Below are 27,528 nucleotides of genomic sequence, written 5' to 3' on the forward strand. Positions count from 1 at the left end.
CCTTCTTTGCCATGCTTTTTTGATTTTAGAGATATTTGACAATTTTGGGCAATGAAGCAAAGCCAGATTTCGTAATACGAAACTTTCTCCATAAGTGAAAAGTACTTAATATCAGTGGAACAAGATTTTCTTCAATCAAGTATGAGAAAAATATATATAATAGTGTGATATCAATTTTGTGAAGTGCATCAAATCAAACATTTTTATCCAAAAGTCGGAGCTATCCAAGTGAACTTCCGAAACTTTGTCCTGTCACTATTTTTTAAATTGCATTGACTTTATCATGCCTTTGCTTATATCTTTGTTTCGTACTACCTCCAGCTTGAGACACAGCACTGTCCCTCGATCACACTCCCGGTTTTTCAAAAGTGCTTCAAACACAACTGTCGAAAGCACCGCATCTAGTGCAGCTTCCAGTGGTGAAAATGTTGCTGTCGCCCAGAGCGCTGAAAAGGAACGGATGTTGACAAGATTGAAGTTGTACTGGAAGGCATTGTATAGAGACTACAAGGATGTTTTAGTTGAAAGTCTAACAACCATCAAGAACAACCCATTGAAATCATCAGTCTACGGTACTCTAGCCGGTAGTTTGTATTATTGTTGTAAAACCAACCCTGATGAACGAATGTTTCGAAGTTACCTTTTATCTTGTGCAAACAAAATGAGTTTAATTGGTGCAGGTGTTAGGAATCCCAAAGCTGCGGATCATTTAACATTCATTGAAGGCAGTTACAACGCACGCGTAGTAAGGTGGATGAGTCTAGGTATTATTTCTCTAATTTGGTTGGATGATCACTCAAGTGAGTTATGTGTTTATAAAGCAATTTGTCCTCATCTGGGGTTGGATTATTTTTCATTTCACCAAAGAATATTGGATGTTGGATTTTTAGGACGCTGGTGGATTCTAGAGAAAAAAATGGAAGATTACGATATCAATCCAGATGAATGGCCAGTAGCTTCTTGAAATGGCATGCCAAAGTGAATTTAACTTGTTTTTGCTGTAGAATATTTGTACATACATACTGCAGAGTGTTTTGTTATCATTTGTAATTAAAGATCTGTTAAATAAAATTGTTTTAATGTTATCAATTGAATCAGATTTTGTTACTTTGTGAATTCCAATGCCAGCCTCTGGTGTTCATCTCAATGTATATAATTTAAGTTACATAGTCTTTGCCCAAAATCGAATTTTAGTTAGTTAAGAGAAGAGACTTTTCATAGACAGTCAGTGAAGGGATTAGTTAATTGGTGATCTAACTCGAAAATCACCCACCTCTTGCAATTGAATCAGTGAGAATGAAAACACATCAACTTAGTAACTCAAAAATGTTCAATTTTCATTATAGAGTCAGTTTTCATAAAAGTCATTGAATTTAACGCATCTGTTCGATCTTGGACCTTTAAAGTGTCCTTAAGTACTTGTTCCTTGGCACCAAAAATATTCTTCTTGTGCTAACTTCTTCAACTACTGTATAGTTTAGCGTGTTTCTTGAATATTTCCATTTTTTCGAGTTGGTGTGTTTTCGTTCTCACTGATTCAATTCTGGTGCTGATTGCCGGGAGGGCACTTCTCAGTCGCAATGTCTCGGAATCTCAGTTACCATTTATGTCTTTTAGAAGAATCTGATGGACAGTTCTTCAAGAATTTTCTCTAAAGAATAGTTTAGATCCACAATGTGCACATACATGATGAAATGAAACACCACAATGGAATGCATGAATTTACTTTTCCCACTGTCAATGAAATATTTGAGGTCTCACCGAATAAGGTTACGCATTTTCAGACTGCAGCAGAGGATCCACCTTCTTGATTCTTGCATTTGCCTTCAATGCTAAACTTACAGCACACAAGTCTTGTGTTGCAGCGCTCATTTTACATAGACTCTAGTTGTGATTCTGAGACATAGCAATCGAGAAACGCTCTTCCTGCACTCAATGCCTTTGCAACGGTTCAAAATGTTGAAACATACTTCAATCTTCTGAAAATATTAAATTTTCTTTGTTTTCTTTGCCATTTATTGGTCATCTTTTTAATAATTTTAGTCATTATGTGATTCGTTTTTCCATCTAGTACTAAATATAAATAATAGAAATCTATATGAACGGAGTAGGTGTGTGTGGAGATTTTGAAACCTTGCCACTGAGAGGCTTGGATCAGGAGTCAATCTTTCATATCAAACATTCAGGAGACGCTTTAGAACTGAATAAAAATATCTTCGATAACATACAAGTTTCCCATTATCTTTTTGCAATGAGCTACCAGACAAAGGCGTGGAATGAAACACTATACAACATGTGTCCTGTTCAAGATTTTACAGAGGAAACGAATCGCACAACAGGGTGTGTGGAAATCAACTCCTGATCAAGATATAATCGTTTACAATCAAGAATCAATAACAGGACTTAAAAGAGAAAACACATGCCATTTTTTTCTAGTCCAAACCTTGGCTAGTGGCCCATTCGACCAAATATTCAGAGAGGAACATTATGACCTCTAATTTTCTTGCAAGATCGTGTAACAGCTGATTTAACACTGCCTTTTTATATGTAGGTGAATCTTCAATCATCTGAATTTGAACATAATATTAATATTCTTCGGCTATCATGACATAAAATTGTCAATAACTTAGCATGCTGAACTGATCCAAATTTTTTAAACGCAATGAAAAATAAAGAACTTGGCCAAAAAAGTATTTTTAATCCATGATTAAATTCATCTCTGAACCAAATGCAGGTTGAAAAGTTAAATGGATTCTTTGCAAAATCGAAAAAGGTCACGTATCCATTTCAGTTAGCCTCCTTTGGTACAGTAGTTGTAGCGCTTGCCCTAGGATGCAACAAAGATTCGTTTACATACTTCCAAGCCAAATGTCTAAAGTTTTATGATATAAAAGAGAGGTCGCTCAAAGCTGATGGCTGATGAGAAATTCAGAGAGAGGAAGGATCATTTTGGTTTACACTTGGTATCGGTCCATCAGAACTAATTGAAATACAAAATTATATGAAAATAAGTAAGTGCGGTCTCTGATGATACCACTTTTGTAAAAATTTTCGGTATTTTATAACTTTGGGGGTAAATATGAACAAAAAAGTATTTTGATAAAATAAATTTTTCGGAGATGAGTTAATGATTAAAAGTTGCTGTTTCCTACGCATTAGCAGTTAATCCTACACCCCTGTCATTTTTATCTATTATTTTTTATTTTCATTTTTTTATCAATAAGAACATAAACACAAGGAATTTTTAGGTTGCTTTTGAAAAAGTCATTCTAATTTCAAATCCTTCTTTCACAAAGCAATGAAGTTGGACATACCACCATCATTATATTACAGCTGATTGCTCCCACAAAATTAGCCTCCCTAGCCGTGAAGGGGGCGCCCAGAATGGCTAGTTATATATTAAAAGCTGTAATATTGCTCATGGGAACCAATACCTTGGTTACAGAGACATTAAGCAGTAGGTACTGAATTTCACCACTAAGAGGAGTAAACTTATTAGAACTTTAGCGCATAGAATCCTAAACATATCACCCTGATCTGAGTTTAATACTCAATATCATTTGGACAGCATTGATCAGGAAAATTGTAGGAGCTTAAAATAATTGAATGAAAAGAAAAGGTTCTTTAAAAAAAACATTGTTCTAATTGAATTCAACCTTACAAAAATCAAGGTAGGCATTGTATTCACAATATGTACAAAAAGCCTTTGAAAAGGAAATATTAAACCTAAGGAACTAGATTACTTTGCTTTGGGTTTTTTGGCTGCAGCTTTGGTATTCACACCAAAAATCGGGTACTTGGATTTACTGGAGTACCATAGTAGGAATGGGAGACCAACACAAGGAAGCGACATTAATCCAAAGAAGAACCAGTCAAACTGCAAAAAACACAACATAAAAATTAAAAACAGTAAATAGAAAATTAATGTTTTCTTTCTTGACAAATTGTCATCTGCAGGAGCATATCTAAATTGCGCTGTTTCGGTATTGCTTGTTCGCACTAGGCTCGTATTCTATTTGTTTACTAAATAGCCGTTGCATAAATTTTCTGGTGATTTTTCTTTACCCTTTTGAGAAAAGACTCTGAAATTTTCACACTAATTCGTTAGACATTTCTCTCATGAAAAAATATAATTTTTGTAGAAAGACTGAATTAGCGTAGACAAAATATGATCCTCCCTTCCTGAAATGATGAAATGGATCGTGAGCAATCTATTGGTTGGACCGGCACATGATTCCAGTACCTCCTAATAGTTTAAAATGGAACATACCAACCAGGAAGCAATTGATTATTTGGTAACATTGGAATCACTGCCCAAGTTTATGGTAGAGATTACTCATAGAGTCAAGATTAATTCAGTAAAGTTCTTTGCATTGCAATCTTCTCCGTTCTAGAGCTGGCTTTGGATAATTTAACACTAGTTTACTTTCGGTTTGCATGCAACAGCACTGCTGCCCGTTATTAAAGATTGAGGATTGACTAAAAGCGACACAGTTGCTGGGTACAGAAAAGTATATGGCTTCCACAAGTATACAAAAGTCAACTTATACGATGTGAGTTCCCCTTACAACATCTTAATCATTTTATCTCTGTGACAACCATTCCTCTGACAAAGGTGAATTTGACAAATCTTTTCCTTATTTTTCCCTACTTGCAACTCATTTAGTACTCAATCCAAACGACTAGCTACTATGTGCATCACTTGAACAGTGGATATGGTTTTTCTCCTGAACTGTGTTTAAAGTAGCATGATCTTCAGTCCCTGCTCATTTATTCGGGCTTTTTGCCAGCAGACACATAACTACTTCCACGATACACACAAACTATGAAAGACTTGGAATCCGAAAATCTCAAAAAAGGTGAGAGAGACAACTAAATGCTATTGATATAATAAAATATCTGCAAGGTTTGATGGTTCATGTTAAAAAAACTTCTATGAGGTTCCACACAAACCAGATGCTCAAAAAACTCACTAAGCACATTATTTCTTGAGGGATAAAACATTCGATAGGAAAAATTACTCACCAAATGTGGAGAGAATTTCTTATTGAAGTCTTTGAATGGGATGACCATGCCTTCTCCGGGCTCACTGGTGACGGCCCATTGCAGCTGGAAAATCAGAGATATTGACAAATTAAAGTCAAGAATTTTAAACTTCAAAAGGACTCTATGCGAAAAACTAAGGAACATGGCTCCGCCTATGGGGAAGTACATATCATTATTGTTTGATATGAAGTTTTCTACTAAATTACGATTTCCCAAGCATGATGAGATTTTATAATCAAACTTTATGGGTGCTAATTTCAAGAAAAGCAAGGCTAAGAAATGAATTCTTCAGTAATTTTGAACACAATATCTGGTAAAAGAATTGGTAAATAAGTAGAGCTCCTCTTTCTTCCTTCTGAACTAGGCAAGAAAATTTGACAGACTGCTTCAGAGCAAAAGGCTCCGTATATCTGATGAAACAGCAAAGCCATGTCTCCATGAGAAAATGAAAGTACAGAGACTACAAATCCACTTTACAATCCTACTTTTCTTCCATTGTTGAATTTGTGATACTTAGGTTGAAATTAAAACATTTCAGAGACCCATGAACCTTTTTTTCCCCTCTTAGTCATGGTGCTATTTTCAGCTTACTGACTGCGGCAGTCATGGATACAGTCTTGAATCCACTGATTACAAGTTAATCCCTACGTATTTTGGAATTTTTAAACACACCCTTCCATAACATTCTTCACATCTTCACTTTTCTTGAAGGGATTAATCTTTTTGTCTATAGAAATACTTCTTCAACTTCTCCTTCTCCTTGAGAAACGTTAATTGTTACTTGATCGAACCTTAAGTAAAGATGTACAAGTTGCAGTAGTGGTAGATGCAACAAAAGTATATTTTGGATCATGACAGTTCATAAAAAAAGCAAATTCGTGCATCACAAGTTAACAAAATTACTGTCACTCAAAAATAAAATTATTTACCTACAGAGTGTCTACTAAAACAGGCTGGCTAAAAATCAGTACTTTTACAGTACATTCCCGAGAAATTCATTACCTCCTCAACAGAAAAATTCAGAACTTTTTCAGTACCTCTATTAGACGAAAGACAAAAAAATTCGAAAATTTAAAACTCTCGCTCGAATTGCAATGAAAATGACTTATTGTTAGACCGGAAACTTCATTGGTGGCTTGAAGATTGACTGACTGCATAACCCCAATCTCGCAGGCAAATACTACTCTTAGAATCAACGCGCAAGGACTGTATACTTTCCATATTTTTTAATAAAAAACCTGCATGGTATGAAGAAAAAAATTCCGGACCTCCTTGCAGAAAGTCCGCTCTTTTTCAGTGCTTCTGCACCGCTCTTAAAAACTCAGTACTATTTTCGGACTTTCCAGAAATTCCAGACTAGTAAACAGCCTGGCCATGCAGTCAGGATTACATGGGGAGAGAGGGAGGGGAATGCCATAAGAGCTGTTCTTTTTTAGCTGCAAAAATTTGCGTTTAAAAAGCTTTTCCAGGCAAGATTTTAAAAGTGATTACATCATTTTATCTTTCTTTCGTTGGATCTCGTGAATTGTTCCATACAGCCTCAAGATACATCACCAAAATATAAAACTGGTCCTTACTGTAGTGAAATACAGATTTATTTCCTTCAATATTTACTACATCTTTCAGTGGTGTAATAGTATTTGCAATGGTTCTGTACTCGATGCCTCTGTCTACCACTGGTTAGTCTGAATGAATGGAATATTTCGTTTTAAAATAAATGTTGTGGGAAGTTAAACCAAAACTTACAGATGATGCTGATTCTGATGACTTGTAGGAAACTTCTGCAGCTGTGAAATTGTACATTCCATATTTCTTCGGACGAACAACAACAACATGTGTCACATTTGAAAAGGGTGGAATTCTATCAAGAACTACATTCAACTGTCCACCAGCTATTGTGAATAATTCCTGAGGAAAGCTGTTGTCTTTCAATGAGATTTGTAATGCAGCACTGCCACCAATATTTTGGAAAAAGTACTGAAAAAAAAGCAATGCGCTTACTGAAAATTGTCTTCCAATAGGCAAGCAAGATGTTAAAATATTTACAGAGGTACCTGTCGATCAAGTTGTTAATATTTCAGGCAGATTAGGCAGTCAGGCTGAGTAAGTTACAACCAAAGGAGTGTGATTGTCTTAGAAGTTTAACAAACACTTCTCTGGTGGTCATCTATTCTTTTTCGTACCATTACTACTTGCTGAGAAGACTAACATAGTATTTAATTGCACTATGTCCTTAGAATTGGTGGTATATTCTAAATGGTACATGAATTAGCCGTGGCGGTATAGTTGGTGGCGCATGTAAAACCATTTTGGTCACATTCCATACAGCTCTCTTCTTTGAAATCTTGCTTAGTAAACCGTAAACTGAAAAGCTATAGGATCTGCCCAAGAATTTATAGGTAACGGAGATTTGGAAAGAATTCAATGGCGGTCTTTTAGTTGACTGTTATCTCATAACAGGTAGCACCTGAATGCGTAAGAGGCTATGGCACTTTATTAAAGCAGCCTGATCTTTATTAGCTGTCATAGGTATCAATTGGACCAAGCTTAAAAGAAAGGAATCAAGCCACACCAGCTGTTGCCAAAGTTAACTGGGCAATTACATTTAAACAAGAGAACATTAGTGCGAATTCCTTTGAAATTTTTAAGGAATTTGCTTTGTATTATGGAGAATTTAGACTGAAACCTGCACGAAAATCCCCACAACCATTTTCATGTAAAAAATTAAATTGCCCAATTAAGGTTGGCAATAGCTGATGTGACTAGGTTCTTCTCTGTTTAACGCGGTCCAATTGATGGGAATATAAGAGTGAGCCGTTTTAGCCGAAGTTGTCTTGATAAGAATATTTCTATCAAAGCATTTCCCAAATACCCAAATACCATCCCTAGAGATAATGCAAAGCATGAAACGTACAGTCTGGAAAAATCGGTGAATCTTACCTTAACTAAAATATCCATATCCTCCACTAAGTACCTATTCAGTATTTGCTTGGCTATGAGTAGTCGTGCAGGATCATCTGTTTCATTGCAGTAGGCCACTGAGAACAGGGCTAAGAAAGCAAACACCGTCGCCTTCATGTTCATCCTTAAAATGAAAGAGAAATATCAATGACGATTAGGTAGGTCAATTGTGATCAGATCAGGCAAAAATCAGGAAATTAAAATAGGAAACACAGCACGAATAATAATTATAATACAATCTAAAAGCTAGAGCTTGCAATTTAAATATTTTCTGAGAGAGAGCACTAAACAAGAATTAATGAAATTACTTCAAGATATGTGAAAGAAGCGACTTACTTGGGAGCTGGAGTAGAAATAAATGTTAGCGTCATAACTTTTATGGTTGCGTGGATGTCTAGGTTATGTTGTCAGCGGTTGACTCCGGCTTGTCTTGCCACGTTTACAAGTTGGCCTCCAAATATCCTGATTCCGCAACTTCGGCTGTTTTTTTTTATATTCAACAACATTGTACTTCTTCCATTGTGTTTCAACTTTCAACACGTTGATCTTCACGGCTCTTCAGAAAAACGTCGAAGAAGCACTTGAAGTATTCTTACAATTCGAAGTAAGAAATTTCTAAGCAAAGGCAAGAAAATATGAACCGCTCAGACGCCCGGGAGGGCAAGGGGGGGGGGGGTGTTGTTAGCGTTTACAAGTTTCCTTTTTTTGGCTTTTGACTCATCCGTGAAAAGTTGCACAGTGAAGGGCAAATTTTTTTAAACAAAGTTGAAACTCGCTATAGGGCAAAAAAACATGAAAAAAGTCAAGGAATGTGAATCGTAAATTTTTGAAACTGAACGGGTGGGGAGGGTGGGGTAGGGTAACCCACTTTTACAAGCGGTAACCGCGGAATGTATCTCGATAGAGTTTATCTAATTTTTTAATTATAACTTCGTCTTTGGAAAAGCTACGGAAAACTGAACGAGTTTGAAAAAACAGCAAATGCAGAGGCCTGAAATTCTTTTATAATTAAAATTTCACAGTAATAAAATAACGGCATATTGAGCAACAGAGTGAAATTTGGTTTTTGGTGGTATTCGGAAGGTTGGTTTCTTGAGTTTTGATGAAGTTCGGTAGTTCAGTAAAAGTAAATATCGTCGCTCACGGAACAGTTTTTATCATTTCCGCAAGAGAAGATTAATCTGTATCCTGCTAATTGTGCATTATACAGTGTTATAATTCGCAAGTAAGTTAAGATTCTGCATAAGTTAATCATTTCCTTTCATTTTGTGTACCTGAATGCGCTAGTTTTTCGCCAATTCGCCGATGAATATTACACCATTTGCTACGTAACTTGGCGAGTCCTTGTGGAGGATGGACAAGATAATTTCGTGTTTAAGTCCCAAATATTTACTTCGAAGTCATGTGTTTTTCATGCGTAAGGTTTGTCTTTCATTACTCTTCATTTATCATCATGTAATCGAGGTTGATTCGTGCCTCGGGCTTGGTTCACTCGGCAGAGCCAAGGGCTTCAATTCAACCTTAACCTCCAAAGAAAATAGGCTTCATCACTGGCAGAACATCTTATTCTGGCTATTATTTGGATATAGAGCGTTTTCCTCGCTTTTATCATCATGGGTTTTAGTTGCCCTTAACATTTATCTAAGATTTTACATAGCCTTATTCCAATTTGATACTCTGAACAATCTCTACACTCAAAATATGTTACGTCTGAATGGGAGTCTAGCTTGCATGCTTTCTCCCAGGTTCTAGAGATTCCGCTTCTTTGCTGTGTAGTAACTGGCAAAGTCTCTAATTTTTGTATTTAAAATGTCTCATCAAGGCTCTAACCATGTTCAGGTTAAGGCAGTTATCAAATTAGTGAGTAGCTACTCTTTGAAGTTGATGGCCTAGTTTTATGCAAATGTTTTCTTGGTAAGAAATCAAGCATGATTTTTGCTTGTTAAGCATTTTACCTGAAAGGTGCAGTGTCAGGTAGTTTTATGGTGGAGATCTTCCATTTTGTTTCTGAAAATTCATAGGCCACTTTTGAAAAATATTTCTCACGGTGTAGCGGTAGTTTTGAATTATACTTCAGTAAATTTTTGGGACAAATCACGAATACTACTGTAGCCCACTACAAGTAGGTACACTCTTGCTTATAGTGAGACAGAAGGTCTACTATCTTGGCCCTCCACTCATTTTCATTGCTAAAGAGACTGATTTACATAGTGATTACGTCAATCATTACATAGTCGCAACATTGTCCACTACGAACCAATGCAGGAAATCATCGATATCAAAACAATTTGTTTTTTCTTGTTAGATTAATCCAATATTGAATGATGTAGTCGTTCAATCAGTCTATTGAAGACTATGAACCCTAGGTCATGCTTTATATGGCATGAACTCTTTAACCCATTCGCCTTATTTGACGAGTAGTGCGCGCCCAGGCCATATCTTAGTTGACGAATTAATTCGTGCCATCTGTTGGCGTTGCTACTTGATTGTTTTGGTCGTGTTCTTTCACTTTTCCGAGAGATGGCATCTTAAGCTAAGCAACGCTGACAGATGGCGCGAGTTAACTTGTCAACTGAGATATGTCCCAGGTGCACGCTGAAGAGTATACTGATCATATGAGGCGAATAGGTCAATACGCATTTACACCAATACTGAAGAAGGCTTTAGCGCTGTTTCATATCGTTTTTTTAAGCAAATCGTAGTCATAAGAAATTTGTTTAATTGAGGTAGCGCATCATGCTAACATACTAGTTTTAGGGAGGTGCGCACATGTTCATAGGTGACAAATTAGGAAATTTGCACATGTGCTTACACAGCATTTTCAATGAACCTTATTGACGAACGTTCTGAAGGTCGAACATTTTTGATGGAAGTAGTCGTGCACTGATCTGCAAGAGTACTTAAGGAATTATTGATTGCGTAACGGGCAGGCTGTGCTGAAAATGGGTAGGACTGAAAAGAGTAATAAAGATGTGTCATCTCTTGCCCCCATTTTTGCGCATTATCCGCAATTTATGATAAATATTCTGTGTGAAGTTCGGAGTAAGAAACCAAAGGAATCACTTGCAGACATTACTGAAACGCATTAAAAAGAGACTGTGTATGTATAGGTTGAGTGAAAAGCTCGACTGAAATGAATCATTTCCAGCACCATTAAATGCATTTTCTAGCACTAACATTACAAATACGAGGCTGGCGATTGAGAAAGGCTCTCCTTTCTGTGTCGGCAGGGAATTAAAACAGACATGCACCATCACACTTTTAAGTTTCTTGGCCGTAAAGAAGCATAACTCCACTTAATTATTAAAAGCGGGCAGCATCCATGTCAACTTCAAAACATAGTCTCTTCTTAAAAATTCAACGCAGCGGTGCTGAATAGTCCATAGAGTGCTGAAGCAACCTCCTGCGCATTTTTATGAAAAGAGTATGGAGAATGAATTTTTGTGGAAACAGTCGAACTTCTTTTCCTGCTTTATTTCGTGGAGGTTGCATAGTCAGCGCATTTAGTTTTGGGGGCGGGGGAATCGAAAATTTCTTTGCACATTGGTTTCCGCGAAAAAAAGTGTCAAGCGCCTCAATTTTCATGAAGAGAACTGTCAACCACCTCGGTTTTTGCAAAGAAAACTGTCAAGTGCATTACTCTAGGAGCTTTAAGTCCTAACAACGTATTTTTTGTTTTTGCGAAGAAAACTGTGATGCACATTCTGAGACAGGCCCTAAGTCTTCTAATAAGGGCATTTTATATGAAAACAAAGAACTTTGTGTACCTTTGGTGATGGTGGAACATTTTACATGCATAACTGGGGTGTAAATGCTGATAAATAAACTTTTCAGCGCAGATTTCTCAAAATTTATGCCTACTACTTTGGATTTTAAAGCTCACCAACCTCAGAAGGCCATAAAAAATATTGTACAAAAAAATAAAATAAAAGTTTAGCCAGTGCCAATCGTTATTCTTTTCAAATTTGACCTTCAAAAACAGTTCTGCTCCGTCCCAACGAGGTAATCTGTTCAGGGAACACAGACGCATCATCGTAGCTCGGCAGAATGAGTTCTTTTAATGCTTCTCACATGCGTTTTGGTCTATAAGCAACCAAAATGACTTGAAAACGAGTAAATACAACTGTAGTCCGACAAATTTTGTATAAATTTAAAGATTAAGGTACCGCTATGATTTTCGCCTAGCTGGTTGACGGAAGAAACAATCTAAATGTTCCTCTGAAAGAAAGTGAGCAGCCTCAAATCTTTATAAAAGTCACTGGTGATAAATAGAAAGATATTAAATAATAAATTAAGAATCATGAAGAGTGCAATCTACATTTATTTTGTTTTGAATGTAAGGAGGCTTTTTGCTACGGCATTGCATGGGAGCAACTGGTACACTTGGTCAAAAAAGCAACCGAACTATTTGCGTTACAAATAAGGGAGTATCACAAGAAACAGAAAGCTCCTCAAGTCAAAATCATGCTTCAAAGTGCCTCTCCTTACCCAAAAAAAATTTTGTCAGTATGATGACAACTGTTATGATTTGTTGAGACCACGCGTCAGATGCTTGCAGATTGCCACTAATTGCCAATTGCCTGCGACAAGTACATCTACTTTGCATCATGAAATTTTCAAGGATTTTTAAACTTCAATTCTCTTTTTCTGTAATTGACATTATTATTAATGCGTTGTGGTTTTTCTTTTTTTCCGCAGGTGTTTCGGTTTGTGTTTCAACACAGTGCAAATGCAGCAGTGGAATCAAGAAGTATGAAGCACTTGCATAGCCCCAAGTAGGTACCTTCTTGGACAACCTGTTACTAATTTTGATGCGATAATTATTATCATAATCAATCAAAATGGCTCATCAATGTTCATGGATTGCCAGTGCGTCATACAGAAGCAGAATGCATGCCGAAGTTTTACAATGAGCATTGGTCAATTCATCTTGGAAAGCTTTATTCTCGACTCTTTACAGTCAAGATATTATGCTTTTTCCAGAACATGTAGCCACCAAACAGGAATGCCCATCATTGCAGGTACAAAATTACGCGGATGTTTTTTGTCTCAACAAAAAACATTGCGTGGGTTTTATAGCTCATCAATACACCATCGCTAAAATTGAATTCACAGGTAATACTCTTATGAAGAGTCATATATATACTTCAATCTTTGTTTGTGCTCTGTTCTGAATGGTTTAGTTCTCAGTTGTAGAGAAAGTGGGTGTGACAAGCATTTTTTAATTTGAGCTTCTGCACAGTTTGTCTGTGTTTCTCAGTGTTTTGAAAAGTCTTCCCATTGCAGTATTCTCCTCTAACATGCTTTTGAAATCCTAGTTTTAGAAACTTAAAATAATTGAGTAGTGGAAGATGTGCCTCTTTGTTTGAGGGGGCTTTCTTGGCCTCAGATTAGTTAGCATCGTGTTTGAAATGAAAAGGATTCCACCAAGGATTTGAAGGGTTGTAAAATGGATCAAGTTGGGGTTGCAAATTTTTTTATCTGTAACCATCCACAGGAAAAGGAGCCCTATTGTGCAAAAACTCAGACTTGCGTTAATGTGTCTACAAGTCCAGAAATAGTACTGATTTTTTAAGGGCGGTCCGGAAATACTGAAAAAGTGCAGAAATTCCGCAAGAAGGTCTGGAATTTTTTTCATTTTTGTTGCAATTTAAGTGAGAAATTCAAATTTTTAAAATGTTTTGAATTTCATTAATTGGAGGTACTGAAAAAGTACTGAATTTTTCTGTTAAGGAGGTACTGAATTTCTGGGGAATGCACTGTGAAAGTACTGATTTTTGGCCAGCCTGTTTTAGTAGACACCTTGGTTAATGGCACTGAAACATAGGAATGAGTTCTACTAGAATTTGGGGAAAAATTTCAAACCAAATAAAAATCATGACGGTTTGGCATTTACAGCTCAGAAAACTGTTTTTAGGTAGAGATATTTAAAGTTTTAATCTGTCATATTCATGCCCCAAATTGGCCAAAGTTTAATGCTACTCGACCTCATCATTTAGCCCAAAAATCAACGGTACGACTTGGACCTTATTCTTCAGGGCACCGGGAAGAGTTTTCTGTTGTTATCTCAAAATCTGATTTTTTAACTAATCCCTACCAAAATTGTCCAACTGAAAATTTTCCCTTCCAAGACGATCTCATTCTCTTCTTAATCCCTTGTTGGACGATGTTATGAAGTCTTGACTCTCGATCCTCTTATTAGGTAGGTTTGAGATAGAAATGCCCATAAAAATGGTCTCACCGCAATAGATCAAAGTATATGTTTTGTATTGAAATTAAAAAAGAAGAAGTTCATTGACATTATCTACTGCTGAAATGATCAAATGCTATTTTCAAAGACTCATGATTGATTCTAAAAGTTTCAAGGCAAGGGTGGAAGAAATGCCCAGTCTTGCAATCTACGAATTGCAGCAAACATGAGGCAATTTTCCAAAGTAATGACTGATAAAGTAGGAGTTTCCACTCACATTGCCATAAAATTGGATATTTTTCCATGAGGTTTTATGGAAATTCAGCCATGAGGCAAAACTGCTAGATCTCAAGAAACGGTTGCAGCTTGAAATCTATTGTGCGGCTGTCACAGGCAGGATATCCAAGGGGGGGGACCAGAGACTAGCAAGTTGGCCCAGCAACTTCAACTGGTACCATTTAAAAGAGCACAAGCACCTGCTGAGCACCTTTTTCTCTTATTTGGATCTCTGCAAGTAGAGTTTTTGATTAAAGACCAGTGAAATATTCATAGGAGTCCGGAAATATTTTGATTCAGGGAGTTGGAAAATGAAGTAATTATGGAAACCCATCACACGGCTGTACTATTTTCTCACCTAAACTGGCATTGCTTGCACACAACTCTAAGCACCACTTGTCTAAGCACAATGCATTGCAGTATGATGAGATGAGACGTGAAGGCTTTGAGAGACGGCTGCTGCATTTCTTCCATTGTAGTGATGCTCAACACTCTACAACACAGGGATCCAACAAATTTAGAAAATTATCATTGTATTTACTGAATTTCCGAGTTGAACGACAACCATCGCATGCTCCATTTTTGGCTTTGGCACAGCATGTTCTGGCAACACTTCGTCATACTCATTTTGTTATACGTAATCAGTCACTCTCGGTAAATCGGTGTCCAATTCTACTTTCCTTTCCATCTACATTTACGTGGTAACTAATACGTTTTGCCGTAAATCTCCATCAAAATTAAGACTACGTGTCTATTACGTTCAGAGAACCACTTTCAGAATTAGAATTTGATTAAACTTGAGTGCAGGAGTCCTTTCCTCATCCTTTTCCAGAGATAATTTGTTTGAGAAGCGGCAAAGGATCACACCTATTTGGAAAAATAAGTAGAAGTGGAGGGAAGCCTGTCAAAACAGTCTGGAAGTAAAAAGCTTTATTCGACCACCAACAGTGTACTTTAAAAAATACAGCTCAACAATTTCAGAGTGTGAGAATCAGAGCACACTGCTTATGGAGAGAAAGGAAGGAAAATTGTAGAAAATTAAAAATTAAATGCTCTTTAGACCCTGATATAAGCTGCCTGATATTCTCCACCAAATTTGTATTTGTTCCATTTATAGAAGGTGCCTCTTTGTCCTCAAGGCAGAAATTAATATTTTTAGATGAATGATTAGTGACATAATAGTATAATGTAACATTTAATACTATTAGAACTAGGAAGGCTATCAGAAAAAATGGGAAGGTAAAAAGCACTCAGCATTGATGGTATGATTTAAAGGCAGCGGTTGGATCTGCATTTATTTTTCATAGATGGTCAAAATATCTGAATATTTCTCAGTTACCCTCTCCTTAAATTTTTTTCAATTTTAGAACTTTTGATGTTTTTAAAACAGTATTGAGCAAATTTTGCCTGGATTAAAAAGTTCAGTACGTTTTTCTGCACTATAGTAGCTTTAGTAAGTAATCGTGAAGGCAATGTTGCTGGTTCGTGAAACAATAAGTATTTATCTTCACACCTGGAATTTACGTGCACGATAAAAGGTGGAGGGAATCCCCCCCAAAACTTGCCCACAGCTGTATGCAGCAGTTTGGTTTTACATATGCGCATCAAGACTGTTCAGTGGTTATCATATGTGGCTAACCATACATGGTTATTCTAGAGACGCATGAATTTCGGAGTTCTTCATTGGTGAACTTATGACTCCTAGATTGAGCCAGAATTTTCTGTAACTAACCCGCTCGGCAAGAAATGCCTTTGTATGGGCTCCTAGATTCCCCGTAAACCCATGGTATGCCAGAACGATAACTAAGTATGGAATCCTTTCTTCTTTGTTCCAGGTTATCCGCACGGTGCAGCTTTGAAGTTTTAGCGAGCAAACAAGGAATCTAGTGTAAGTCATTACAAAGACTTACTCATTATCGAATAATGCTACTGTATCCGGAGCACTCATAAGAGAGAAACACAATGACTTTTTCTCGCCAAAATCTTCAGCTTTTCCATCCAAGGGAAATAATTAGAGCTTATTTTAAATAATAAGCCGCTAATGTCAAATTAAAAGAGGAATAAAGGAACATTAAAAAGTAATCATTGCTCAGTGAATGTAGTTCTCATGCTATTATTCTTGCCTATGATTACAACAGAGTGCTCTGGATTTTGATCTAATAACTTGTCTTCTCAATCTTCAAAGAATTATTTTCTTCAATAAACATTTTGTGTCTCTTCTTCCTTCTCTATGGTACGCAGTTGAGCCACTCAGATTTGTCTGATTTAATCGACGGTTCTCTATGCTCGTGTTCGATGGTCGTATGATCGAATAATGCAATAAGTGTAAACGGATCTTGTACTTTATGCTGGCTAATAAACGGCGCGTAATTATTCGAACGCTGCGATAAACTATCTGCAAATTGTTGTCGACCCGCAGGATCTCAATCTATCTCACGTTGCTGTAATCAGCATTTGTTCATAACTGCAATGTTAGTCATTAAAACTAAGTCCAATTGTGTTATCACCTATAAATACATTCATTTTCGTGATTTTCAAATCTCTTTTTTTCATATACAGAAACTTTAAAACTTAAAAGAAATGATAGCTAACTGAAAACACTAGTTTTTCCATCAAATCTTTTTTGCTACGTTTTTTTTTAAATCATTGAAACCTTATGTGATTCTTGTTCGCTCCTCAAATATTCATAAAAATGTCTGCTGCTTATTCACATGATCGACGGGTTTGGAATTCTTAATCTTCCTGAAGCATTTCTTCTTTCAGGGATTCTATTTCTCTTTTCAAAGCTTAAATCACAATTCCCTCATGTAGTTCCTCCTAACGCTAAAAGACTCAAGAGATGTAGGAATTATTTTAATAAGGTCTCAGCTCTGATATTCTTGTAAAGGTTTCTACACTGAAAGTAAACCCGTCATTAACGCGCACCATATCTAAAGAGTGAGAGTTCAGAGTATAAGAGTCGAATCGATGACATTAAATTTAATGTCAAAATCTTTTTGTTTCATTTCTTAAAAGTTGGCGTTTTTTTCTTCTCATGGCTGCGCCTCTTCAAGGAGGTAACTTTTTGCAAAGCTGTTGAAGAGGGATTTTATGAAAAAAATTGATATTTGGAATAAATATGTTTTTATCACCCTTTTACCTCGTGGTGTCTGGCATTTTTTATGTTCTTCTGTGTGGAAGTAATTTTATGTCAGGGGACTGAAATATACATTATGAAGGGAAATCTGCATTCCAAAGATACATTATTACTATTTAGCCTGTCAAGTTTGGCACTACTTATGTTATATTCCTCTTACATTAATTGTGGAAATGGCTGTATGCTAGGGGACTAAATTAACTGTTAAAGAAGGAATCCTTTGCCAAAAAGAATCGTTTAGTGAGGTGCGACAATCTCCGTTCGCAGGAAAAACTTAAGGATATCGCTGAAGAAAAGAACAGATTGAATGCTATTTTGCTTTCTATATTTACTTTAACCTTGGGCATTTCTGTATGTTTGCTCTCTCACCATTTAAAAACACACCAAAGCAAATATCATGCGGGTTTAAAATGAAAAATTCATTCCATAATTTTCAAGAAGTCTGGATCAGTGTTTAATGTTTGTATCGTAAAGTCAATAATAACTCTCTCTCTTTTGTATTCCTAACCAAAATGTAAAAAATTGAATCTGATGTTAATTTTTCCTCTCCTACTCAATGAGTTCCTGTTCAACTGTGATAAAAGTTAGACAATAAAATTATTAAAAACTTGAAAAAAATAAATAATTTATTTTACTTTTTATTTATGTTTTGGTTTTTTATCTCCACTCTTTCTTGGTGAGATACCTGATCTCTGGTTTTTAAGTTTGTAGTTTTTGGTATTTTCATCTCTACTGAATTACCTCATCTTTTGTGCCAGGTTGTCTTTCTCCTTTAATTCTTCGACCAAGACAAATCAATTGAATTTAGAATTAACGAAGAAAGAAAAAATCCATATCTTGTCTTGATCAAATTTGAAGAAGTCTCCTCCTTGAACAAATTCAGAAATTGTCAAGGGGAAAAAAATCATTAAAAATTTTAACTCCGAATTCCACCATGGAATTCAGTTAATAATGTCCATACTTTTCTTCTCTTCTTTTCTTTTCTCTTCTGTTTTATCCATTTCTTTACACCCTCAGTTACGGCTTATTCCATCATTTGTTTCAAAGGTGTATTTAATTTCACAATTAACTAAAAAATTCCCAAGCAATATAAGTTTTTACCTTAATCATCTTTCCTTTCATTTTCTTGAGATTGTGTCTGCACTGTACGTGTGAACTCTAGCTGTATTTGCGAGCCTTATCTAAAAATTTAGTAAAACGCATGTTCATTATATTATTTTATGGCTTTTGTTTGGGAGAATTGCTTATCCTGTCTTGGTCTTTCACCCTATTTTCTTGTGATGTGTGGTTCTGTACTCTCTCAATTCGCTACCAAAGAAAAATACTTTTTCTGATTATTTCCAATTACAGCCTTCTTTATGCCTTTGAGTTTGAGTCCTACACAGAAAATTTTAACATCATGAAGTACTGGTTGTATGAAGTCGATTACTTTTGCATTTGTTATGATTTCTTTTTCTGTGTCTATCGTGTACTTGTAGTGATGCCCCTCCTTGACCTGCCACTTTTCGTCGTAAATTTCATAGCCTTAGCACCTATCATGAAGTTGCCCCATCACAGCTCTCGGATAAGTTTCTTTAACTTCTCCTATGTCATTATTTCCTTGTTTTTTTATATATATATTTTTATGTAACCATTCTGTGTCCTCTTCTTTCATAGCACAGACATTTTGTTATTCTTTTCAACTTTTTTTCCTTTTGCCAAAATTTTCTTGGTTCGCTCTGATCACTTTGTTTATTCCTATTTTCTTCTTGTGGTCCACCCTCATTTCTTCTGTTCAAGGAGAATTTTTCTATCGAACTTTTTTGTCTTTTTTTTTTTCTTTTGTATTCGATGCAGCCTCAGGGTTGATCTGGCTAAGTCTCTTAATTGGCGGACTAAAACTATGGCTGTAATGACCCATCGGTCATCAAAGACTTTGCGTCGTACTACTTGGAGAGCACTCCAGCCACGTGGCATTTCGAATTTCGCGCGCTGCTCATGTTGGAACCGACTGCGCGCTGAGCTTGAGCAGTAGATATGGCGCGAAGCGATTGAACGCTGCCGCTGTAGCTTCAGGCGAGATTTTTCCTCAACTGCGCGTGCGTGTTATATGTCCGCAATCCTCAGTGGTTATGACCAAAAAAGGAAAGAAAATAAATTATGAAGTTTCGGAATCATTGCTCTTGCGAAAAGCTCCGACCTCCATGATGCACGATTTTGAAAAAGCTGCTCTAAAGCGCTAGGTACAAGCATTTTAACCAGGAGTCCGAAAATGGTTAACAATTAATTATTACATCAATAAATCTATGGACGTTCTTTTCGGTTCTTTCTGAAACGGAGTGGCCCCCCTCCCCTTAACGTTCGACACGAAACATTTCCGCATTAATCGCCAAGTCATAAAGTTTTTTAAGTCTTCCTAAAATTTTCAAACGATGTTTAAACTTCAAAATAGGCACAGTATCAAAGTTAGGAAAGCTGATCCCCTGAAAATTAAAGCGTAAAAAGTACTTAATTTGCACAAAAGAATGAGCGCAAAAACTTTTAAAAGGCACATGACGTTACCCCTAGTTTTGGTATAGTTCGCGCTACCAAACGCCAAAACCATGGGTTTTTGTACGTCAAGTCACACCAGCTAGAACTCATAGGACAAGTAATCGCATCGTTAAGTCGCATTTTTTCCCACCTTGGAATTCTGATCAGATTATCAGATCGTGAAAGAAAGAAATCTGATTACTTTTTACATGGAGTTTCCTGCTCTGGAAGTGAAGTTTTCCTCCTCATTTATAAGAAAAATTTTAAGTAGCCAACACGCATTTTCGGAATCAAACCGACTTTTCAGCCCGGTTATAGTTGATGTCACTCGATGTGCACAGTATTTGTGAATTCTGCAAATTATTCGCCCTGGCTATTGAATTCTGTGCAAGTAATCCTTCTAACACTTTGGATGTAGACTGAATGTTTAACGCATGTGTGCTTCTTTAAAGCGATCAATGAGTATCCAGGTCGAACATGTCCATATTGGGGACTCAAGCATGGTGTGTATGGGTTACTGTAAAACTGAAATATGCCGGAGTTCATCCGGGAACGGAAAATAAAAAAAAAAAAAAAAAACATACACCTACACACAAAAAAACAATAACGGGGAAGCAGGGAATTGATCAGTGAATTAATGTAAAGAACTGTAGAGTTTCTTCTTCCTTCATTCCGAGATCATTGAATCCTTGAGTTTTGCAGTCTGCAAATTACTCGAGAGATGAAGAAAGGAAACAATAAATTCACTCAAAACTCCGGAGCAAAATCTAATTGTTCTGCAGAGATTGTGAGGGAAAGAGAAAGAAAACTGTTGTTTCTCCTCGGGTTTCTGCCCCCCAAAACCCGAAAAAAATCAGGGAATCAGGAAATTCAATAAGGCTGGAAACCCTAGGCAGAAGCTGAAATCTGGTCTTATCGCAGTGTGGTCAGGCAGAACGCGAAAGGTCGAAGGAATTTTGCGGTAGTTCCGGAACCAATCTAAATTCCAGGGGTTGCCCGGCAAGAGACGTTCAAAGTAAATGAAACCCTTAAAAGGAACTGTTTAAAGAGCGATTATAAATAAAACGATTTTCTGTTTAAAATTCATTTCGTAATTTTCCAGTATTATCTCCTTTGGAATTGGAATCATCCAAGAATATCCCTAAAACTTCCTCTAGGCTCCTCAGCAATAGAGAAAACCATTACCTTCATAATAACGCGATATAAACCAACGATGCCTTTCTGAAAGATAAATTCGGCATTCGAATAATGCGGGGAGTGGAAAACAGCGGAAGAATATTTTAAGTTGGGTTCGAACGTAACATGCCACTATTTTAACTCCGCGGTGGGCCGGGTTGCATACGCTCGATTTTGCGGGCGAAATCTGAGATCCGCACACGGCTCTCGCTAGCGAGCCCCGGTGCAAGTAGTGTTTTCCTCAAGCGTGACGTCTATTTTTGCCAATTGGACTGTATTTTGCAATTTGGAACTATCAATTCTGGCTCATCTGAAAAAACACTCATGTGCACAGGGAAACTAATGGCGCATACGTTGTTTTTAAACCGGGCCAGAATTCATAGTTCCTAATTGAAAAATGTAGTCCATTTATTTGGACGCTTCTGTCGCCTAGATTTGTACCGCGATTTTAACTAACTGAGATGTTTTCTGAAAGACAAACTCTACTTTTGAATAACGCACTGAGCGTAAAACTATGGAAGGAATACATGAAGTAGTGTTTATTCAAACAGAAGAATGAGGAATGATCACCAATATGTTTGAATCTGTTTGATGTTTGAAGTTGAGTTTTCACACATTATGTAGCTTTTCTGATTCGGCGTTGGGCCAGGTTGCGTATGCTCGAGGAAAATACTGATCGCAACACTTGTGCCCTATCTTTTGAGCTGTCTATCGTTGGCGCGCGTAGGCAATGCGCAGAGCTCATATTTCGCCCGCAAAATCTAGAGTATGCAACCCGGCCCACCGCGGAGTTAAAATAGTTGTATGTTGGGTTCGAACCCAACTTCGTTTATCCTCCCATTGTTCCTCGCGTTGTTTTGAGTCGAAAGAGCCTTCCGTTATTTATCATGTTAAAGAAAGGCTCAGCGTTTGTCGAAATGCTAAATATAAACGTAAGCTTTTAACCTTCCTCCTCCTCCTTTTCATTTCCTCTTCTTCCTTTATTTTCTCTTCTTTCCCTTCTTCTATATTTTCTTCTGCTTCTTTCTATACTGCTCCTTCTTCTCCTTACTTTTCCTTTCCCACTTCGATTTTCCCTATGCAGATCGATGATTTTAAGTTTGAGCCAGAAGGAGGAGTTCCTTATTGTAAAGCGTAGTCCGATTGAAATTACACACGAATCAATGATCGCATCTACCTAATCTTTGCGCCTAACTTCGAACTTCATGGAAAAGTTGGGAAATTTTGCCCAACCCTTAAAAGTCAGGGGATTTCGTCACGGAACCTTCAAAATATTTCTCCCGGCCGAATTTTTTTTTTTTTTTTTTTTTTTTTTTTTTTTTTTTTATCATAATTTTGGTTTTTGTTTTTATCGTATACCGATCTCTCAAGGTTACCTCTGCTTCTCATGGATAAATGTCATCCGGTAACCATTCTAAAATCGACCCGCATGTGTTGATTGAGATGAGCTACGGAACTACAGGCTTTTACTTATTTATCAACTTCACCTTGCTCGATTACATGGCGTCTATTGGACCGGCCTCGTTTTCCTCCTCTTTTTCACACGCTTACATTTCAAATTGAGGAGCCCTCCGGAAAAAGGGCACATGGCAAAAAGTAGCGTTTGAAAAAAATGCATTTCAAGTTTCCATCATTAATTTCTGGCCACTAATGGTACCTTTCATCGCAGCTTAGACTCCCGATTTCGAACGAAAGTCACTGTCAGTGGCCATAGAGTAATGATCAAAACTTCTAATGCATTTCTCTCAAACGCAATTTTTTGCTATGTGCCCTTTTTCCGGAAAGCTCCTCAATTTCGATCTAAACAATTTTGGCAAAATACAGTTCTTACATACTCGTCGAGTAAGAATAAAAAGTAAAAAATATCTTTATATTTTTACCCGCTCACCGCGGGTCTTTACCCGCGGTGAGCGGCCATTTTCTCCCACACGCCGCTCTTTCTTAGCGTACGGATCTCCGAAGTTGGCCGTCCCCGAATTTCGCGCGGATTCGCAAGAGAGCAAAGAGCGGTCTCATGATAAATAATGCACGCACACCGACTCGCGCGTACGAATACACCGACAAACACAGAGGAACTCCATGTCTAGACACCCCCGGAACCCCTCCCGCCCGACTCGCCCTCACCCTCGCCGCGCCCCGAACGCACAGCCCTGCCCTGACGCAATACGACCGTCGCGTCACCCATACCGTATTGCGCAACACCCCCTCACCACCCCCCGCCGCCGGTACCCCTCCTTCAAGGGTCCGGAATTCTCCGGCAGCGACAAATTCTGCCGCCCTCCCCCCTTTTTTTGCGGGAGCACCCCTCGAACCACCCCGCGACGCGGGCAACGAACACGGAGCTCCATTGACAGCGTTTTCGAGTCCCGTGTCCCGACCTACCTCCACATCCCAGACACGCTCAACTCGTTTCGCCGCACCGCTCCCGTTTTTCCCCCCGACGCGACGCGACGGGACGGGACTGGCGGGTGTATCACTCCTCTATTGCGAGGGGTCAGTATCAACCAGTTGCTCAAGCCTTTCGTCGACGTCTCGGGCTCCCTACAATGAGTCTGGCATTTCGTTCTCGCCAGACCTCGCCCCGGCCCCGAGGCTTCCGCTCAAGGGAGCATTTAATTAAAAATTAGGGTTCAGCTCTCGGAAAATCAGTCTCGCGTATTCGCAATCGTGTTCAGATCCTCAAAAAGGCCCCACATGGTTCACATATTGCGATTTAGGGATCACTGAAAAAAAAACACGTTGTATCTAGAGTCCAGACTCTTAAAAACATCGACAAGAAAAAATAATCTTGATTCAATCGAAGTTTTGCTTAAATCAAGAACCAAGCCTCTTAATTTGAGCGGATTTCCTTTTGATTCAAGCAAAAATCTGATTGAATCAAGAGTATTTTTTCTTCTCAATGTTTTCAAGAGTCTGGACTCTAGATCCAATGTGTTTTTTTTTACCAGTGAAGCCGAAAGAAGCCTCGAAAAAAACAACTTTTTTGAAGGGGAATTTTTCAGGGTGTCTAGCATCAGGATTTTCCCGGTTCTCTCAGGATTTGAGGTCAATCCGGATTTAGTCCCGATTTCATCAGGATTTGAGAAAAGTCGGCCGTCCGATCGGATTTTATTTATCGAGCTGTTTTTTTTATTTCTAGAAATTTTATTTTTTCTCTGCAAAAAATCAGGATTTAGAAAAATTATGTAATCAGGATTTGGGATAATTATGAAATTAGGATTTATCAGGGAAAAATCAGGATTCCCCAAAATGAGAAAAAAGCTAGACACGCTATTTGTAAACTTCCAGTGAAATTCAGCCGTATTACTTTGGAAATGAATATCTGCAAATGATCACAATGATTTTCGGTTACAAAAATAAAATAAAAAACTATGGGGTACAGACCCTGACCGCTTCGCGGTCCTGCCTCGCAGTACCCGTGCTTCTCACGAGGCGCTATCAGTAGCGCTTAGCAGTGAAGCGAAGAATCTGTGAAAGCCCAAAAGCACACGTTCTTTTCTCACCTTGCTGGGTGTCTTCTCATTCTATCGAGTTCGCCTTCAAGAACCGTGATAGCAATATGAGTGGCTTGGGAGCACGAATAGTTGCTCGCAATAGCTTCGTCACCTCCGCTCCGCCCCAGCATGGGAACACACGTTGACAAGTCAAAAGCATGTTGTTGGTGCGGAAAGTCTTTCACGTAAACCAATGTTCGATTGGCTTATGCCGGAAAAGGCGCGGAAAAGTTGACCGGGATGTGTCATCAGATGACTTTCTGAATCTTCTACGCACTGTTGTCAAGTAGTAGAGACATAAATCTACAACTATCATAAATCTATAACAGGGTGTCTACAAGTCCGGAAATAGTACCGATTTTTTTTTTTTAGGGCGGTCCGAAAGAAATGAAGAAGTGCGGAATTCCGCAAGAAGGTCCGGAATATGTGTCATATTTGTTGCATTTTGAGCGAGGAATTCAAATTTTTGAAATTTTTCGATTTTCGTCAATTGGAGGTTCTGAAATGTACTGAATTTTTCTGTGAAGAAGGTACTGAATTTCTTGGGAACGTACTGAAGAAGTGCTGTAAAAGTACTGATTTTGGCGAGTCCGTTTTAGTAGACACCCTGTTTCGTGCTCGCGCACCTATTAATTAAACGTGAAAAATCAACCTTTTAAACCGAGATATCTCTGCGCGTGCGGCACCTACAGGGATACACACTTTTCGCCGCAGTATATACATCCAACTCTAATAGGGCGTGAAAATGCAAACCCTCATGATCAACGGCTCCAGTGGGCTGCTAGCTGAAACTAATAGACAATGCGATAGACAAGGAAGACATAAAATGAGTATGGAATGATCCTATTGGTTGAAATGGATGGTTCTTATAGACTGAGGGAGAAAGTGATGGACTAAATGTAGGGTCTCTCGTGGGTTGCCGTTAGTTAGTCTATTATCTACCTCTTTTGTCCATTGCAACCACTCGCTTCCACCAATAGGATCCCCTCATATCTTCTTTGTCTTCTTTGTCTATAGCTTTGTCTTCTAATTTCAACAATAAGATCATAGAGATACAGTGATCATCAGTGAGCACGCGATCAGTCTACCTAACTCTCCTTTATAAGCACAGGACTGGATTCAGAGCTATTGTAGGCGTGCACTTGTTCCTCAGTACCTTGAGACTTTTTGCTTTTTTCTGCTTTCTTGCCCCCCCCTTCACTCTTTTCTTCTTTTCACCATTTTCCCCCCTTTTGTTTGATCGGGAGAAAGGACATGCCATCGTGTCAATGCGACGTCACGAACCTGAACTTTAGATACCCTTCAAACTGACGAGTCACTGAAAAGTCAGGCAAAAGCTGGTAAAGTCGAGGATTTTTCCCAACCCTGAAAAATCAGCAAGTTTCGTCGCGAAACCTTTACATTTTTTCTTCGTGTGTCGCTGGGGAAAGTTGACGCAGACAACTTAGTTAAATCGTGAATATCCGTCGGAAGGAAGAATTCCGACTTCTTGGTCTTGTATAACCTTGTTGAAACCGGAAAACGTCAGATCCTGCCAAACGAAATAGACCAGACTCAACTAGAGCTGAGTCTGGAGACGTAGAGCACGTTTCGTAGAGCCGTGCCGTAGCGTGGCGGGAATCGAAGACCAGTAGAAGGGGGCGAGGGGGGGGGGGGGCGCCGGGGTAATGACCCCTCAAATTGAATGATCCGACGCCGACGCTACGGGTGTCGCGCGTCAACCGGCCCAGCCTGGATTAAACCGATTGCCGAAAGGCTTTTCTCGGCGTCCCGAGGTCCACCAAAATCCGACCCCCTTTCCCTCAACTTTGATCGACCGATCAGTTCCAAAAAAGATGGGATGATCGAAACGAAGGTAAGTGGGAAGGAGAGGGTGCAGAAAAAGCTCGATAGGCTGGACGCGCAACAAGTGTGAAGGCACCTGAAAAAGGGTAGAAAAATGTGGAGGCTTCTGGAAGGGGGGGGGGGGTGTGAAGGTACATAGGCATGGGATTACTAAGCACACGGTTTTTTGCGAAGGAAACAGTGAAGCGCGAAAGTCTTACGTGGACAGCAGAATGAAGGCAACCTCTAAAAATGCGGAAGCTGTCTCCAAAAATGTGAAGGCGGAGAGCTTTCTGCACTCTTGGAAGGAGATATGATCCTCTGATAGCAACGAGTCACGATGTTGACTCCACTTTGAAACAAGGCAGGGTTGCCCCAGTCAGGGGATATCGGGAAATGCAAGGGAATCTCAAAAAATCAGGGAAACTGACGAAAATATCAGGGAAAAATCGTTAAGTCACCTTTATTCGCTTTTTTGAGTGGATTTTCACGTATCGGACCACAAATTTTGCCCGAAAACTATTTCCAACCATGTATTTTTAACAATTTTGGCAAGAAGACTTTAAGACTGTTGAAAAGACAACAATATTTGTTCAATTATCAAGGGATTTTATCAAAATGTGTCAAGGAAATCAGGAACACGTCAGGGGATTTTTTTTTTTTTTAAATGTTGTGGCGACCCTGAAAGGAAATATCATTAACTCCCGTACTACCACCCTCCTCGTAGTGAGAAAGTTATTTCCGGAAATCAACGTTCTGATTCGCTTAATGATGACTCATGTCCGAAGAGTTGAGCAGTTGGTGTAGCAATCCCAACCTGATCCGCAAAAACTCGCCTTGCAATAAGCTCACCCTTACGGACGGAACTAGAAACCTTTTTTTGGGGTGGGGGGGGAGAGGGGGCAGAAGGGCGC

General features: G+C 38.3%; 3 protein-coding genes across 6 annotated transcripts in view; 2 read left to right on the forward strand and 1 right to left on the reverse strand.

The window, feature by feature from the left end:
- The first annotated feature begins 30 nt into the window (after positions 1–30).
- Positions 31–1,094, forward strand: LOC109039574 (mitochondrial import inner membrane translocase subunit Tim29). Its single transcript, XM_019055108.2, has one exon. The coding sequence runs from the start codon at positions 284–286 to the stop codon at positions 962–964; it is 681 nt and encodes a 226-aa protein (XP_018910653.2). The 5' UTR covers positions 31–283; the 3' UTR covers positions 965–1,094.
- A 2,526-nt stretch (positions 1,095–3,620) lies between these two features.
- SsRbeta (signal sequence receptor beta) lies at positions 3,621–8,575 on the reverse strand. Its single transcript, XM_019055109.2, has 5 exons — positions 8,344–8,575; positions 7,987–8,131; positions 6,793–7,023; positions 5,026–5,109; positions 3,621–3,877 (listed from the first exon to the last, which is right to left on the reverse strand). Exons 1-5 carry the CDS (start codon positions 8,376–8,378, stop codon positions 3,740–3,742), a joined length of 633 nt encoding a protein of 210 aa, XP_018910654.2. The 5' UTR covers positions 8,379–8,575; the 3' UTR covers positions 3,621–3,739.
- A 506-nt stretch (positions 8,576–9,081) lies between these two features.
- The window catches only part of CycT (Cyclin T), a 41,179-nt gene continuing 22,732 nt past the window's right edge, over positions 9,082–27,528 (forward strand). Inside the window, exons 1-3 of one of the 4 annotated variants that reach the window (XM_019055103.2) lie at positions 9,082–9,232; positions 12,706–12,782; positions 16,309–16,361. The gene's annotated coding sequence lies outside the window, so the exon portion shown is untranslated. The other 3 variants (XM_019055104.2, XM_072296022.1, XM_019055105.2) reach the window with 3 other exon arrangements.

This window comes from Bemisia tabaci, chromosome 2 (assembly GCF_918797505.1).
Source record: "Bemisia tabaci chromosome 2, PGI_BMITA_v3".
NCBI classification, from domain to species: Eukaryota; Metazoa; Arthropoda; class Insecta; order Hemiptera; family Aleyrodidae; genus Bemisia; species Bemisia tabaci.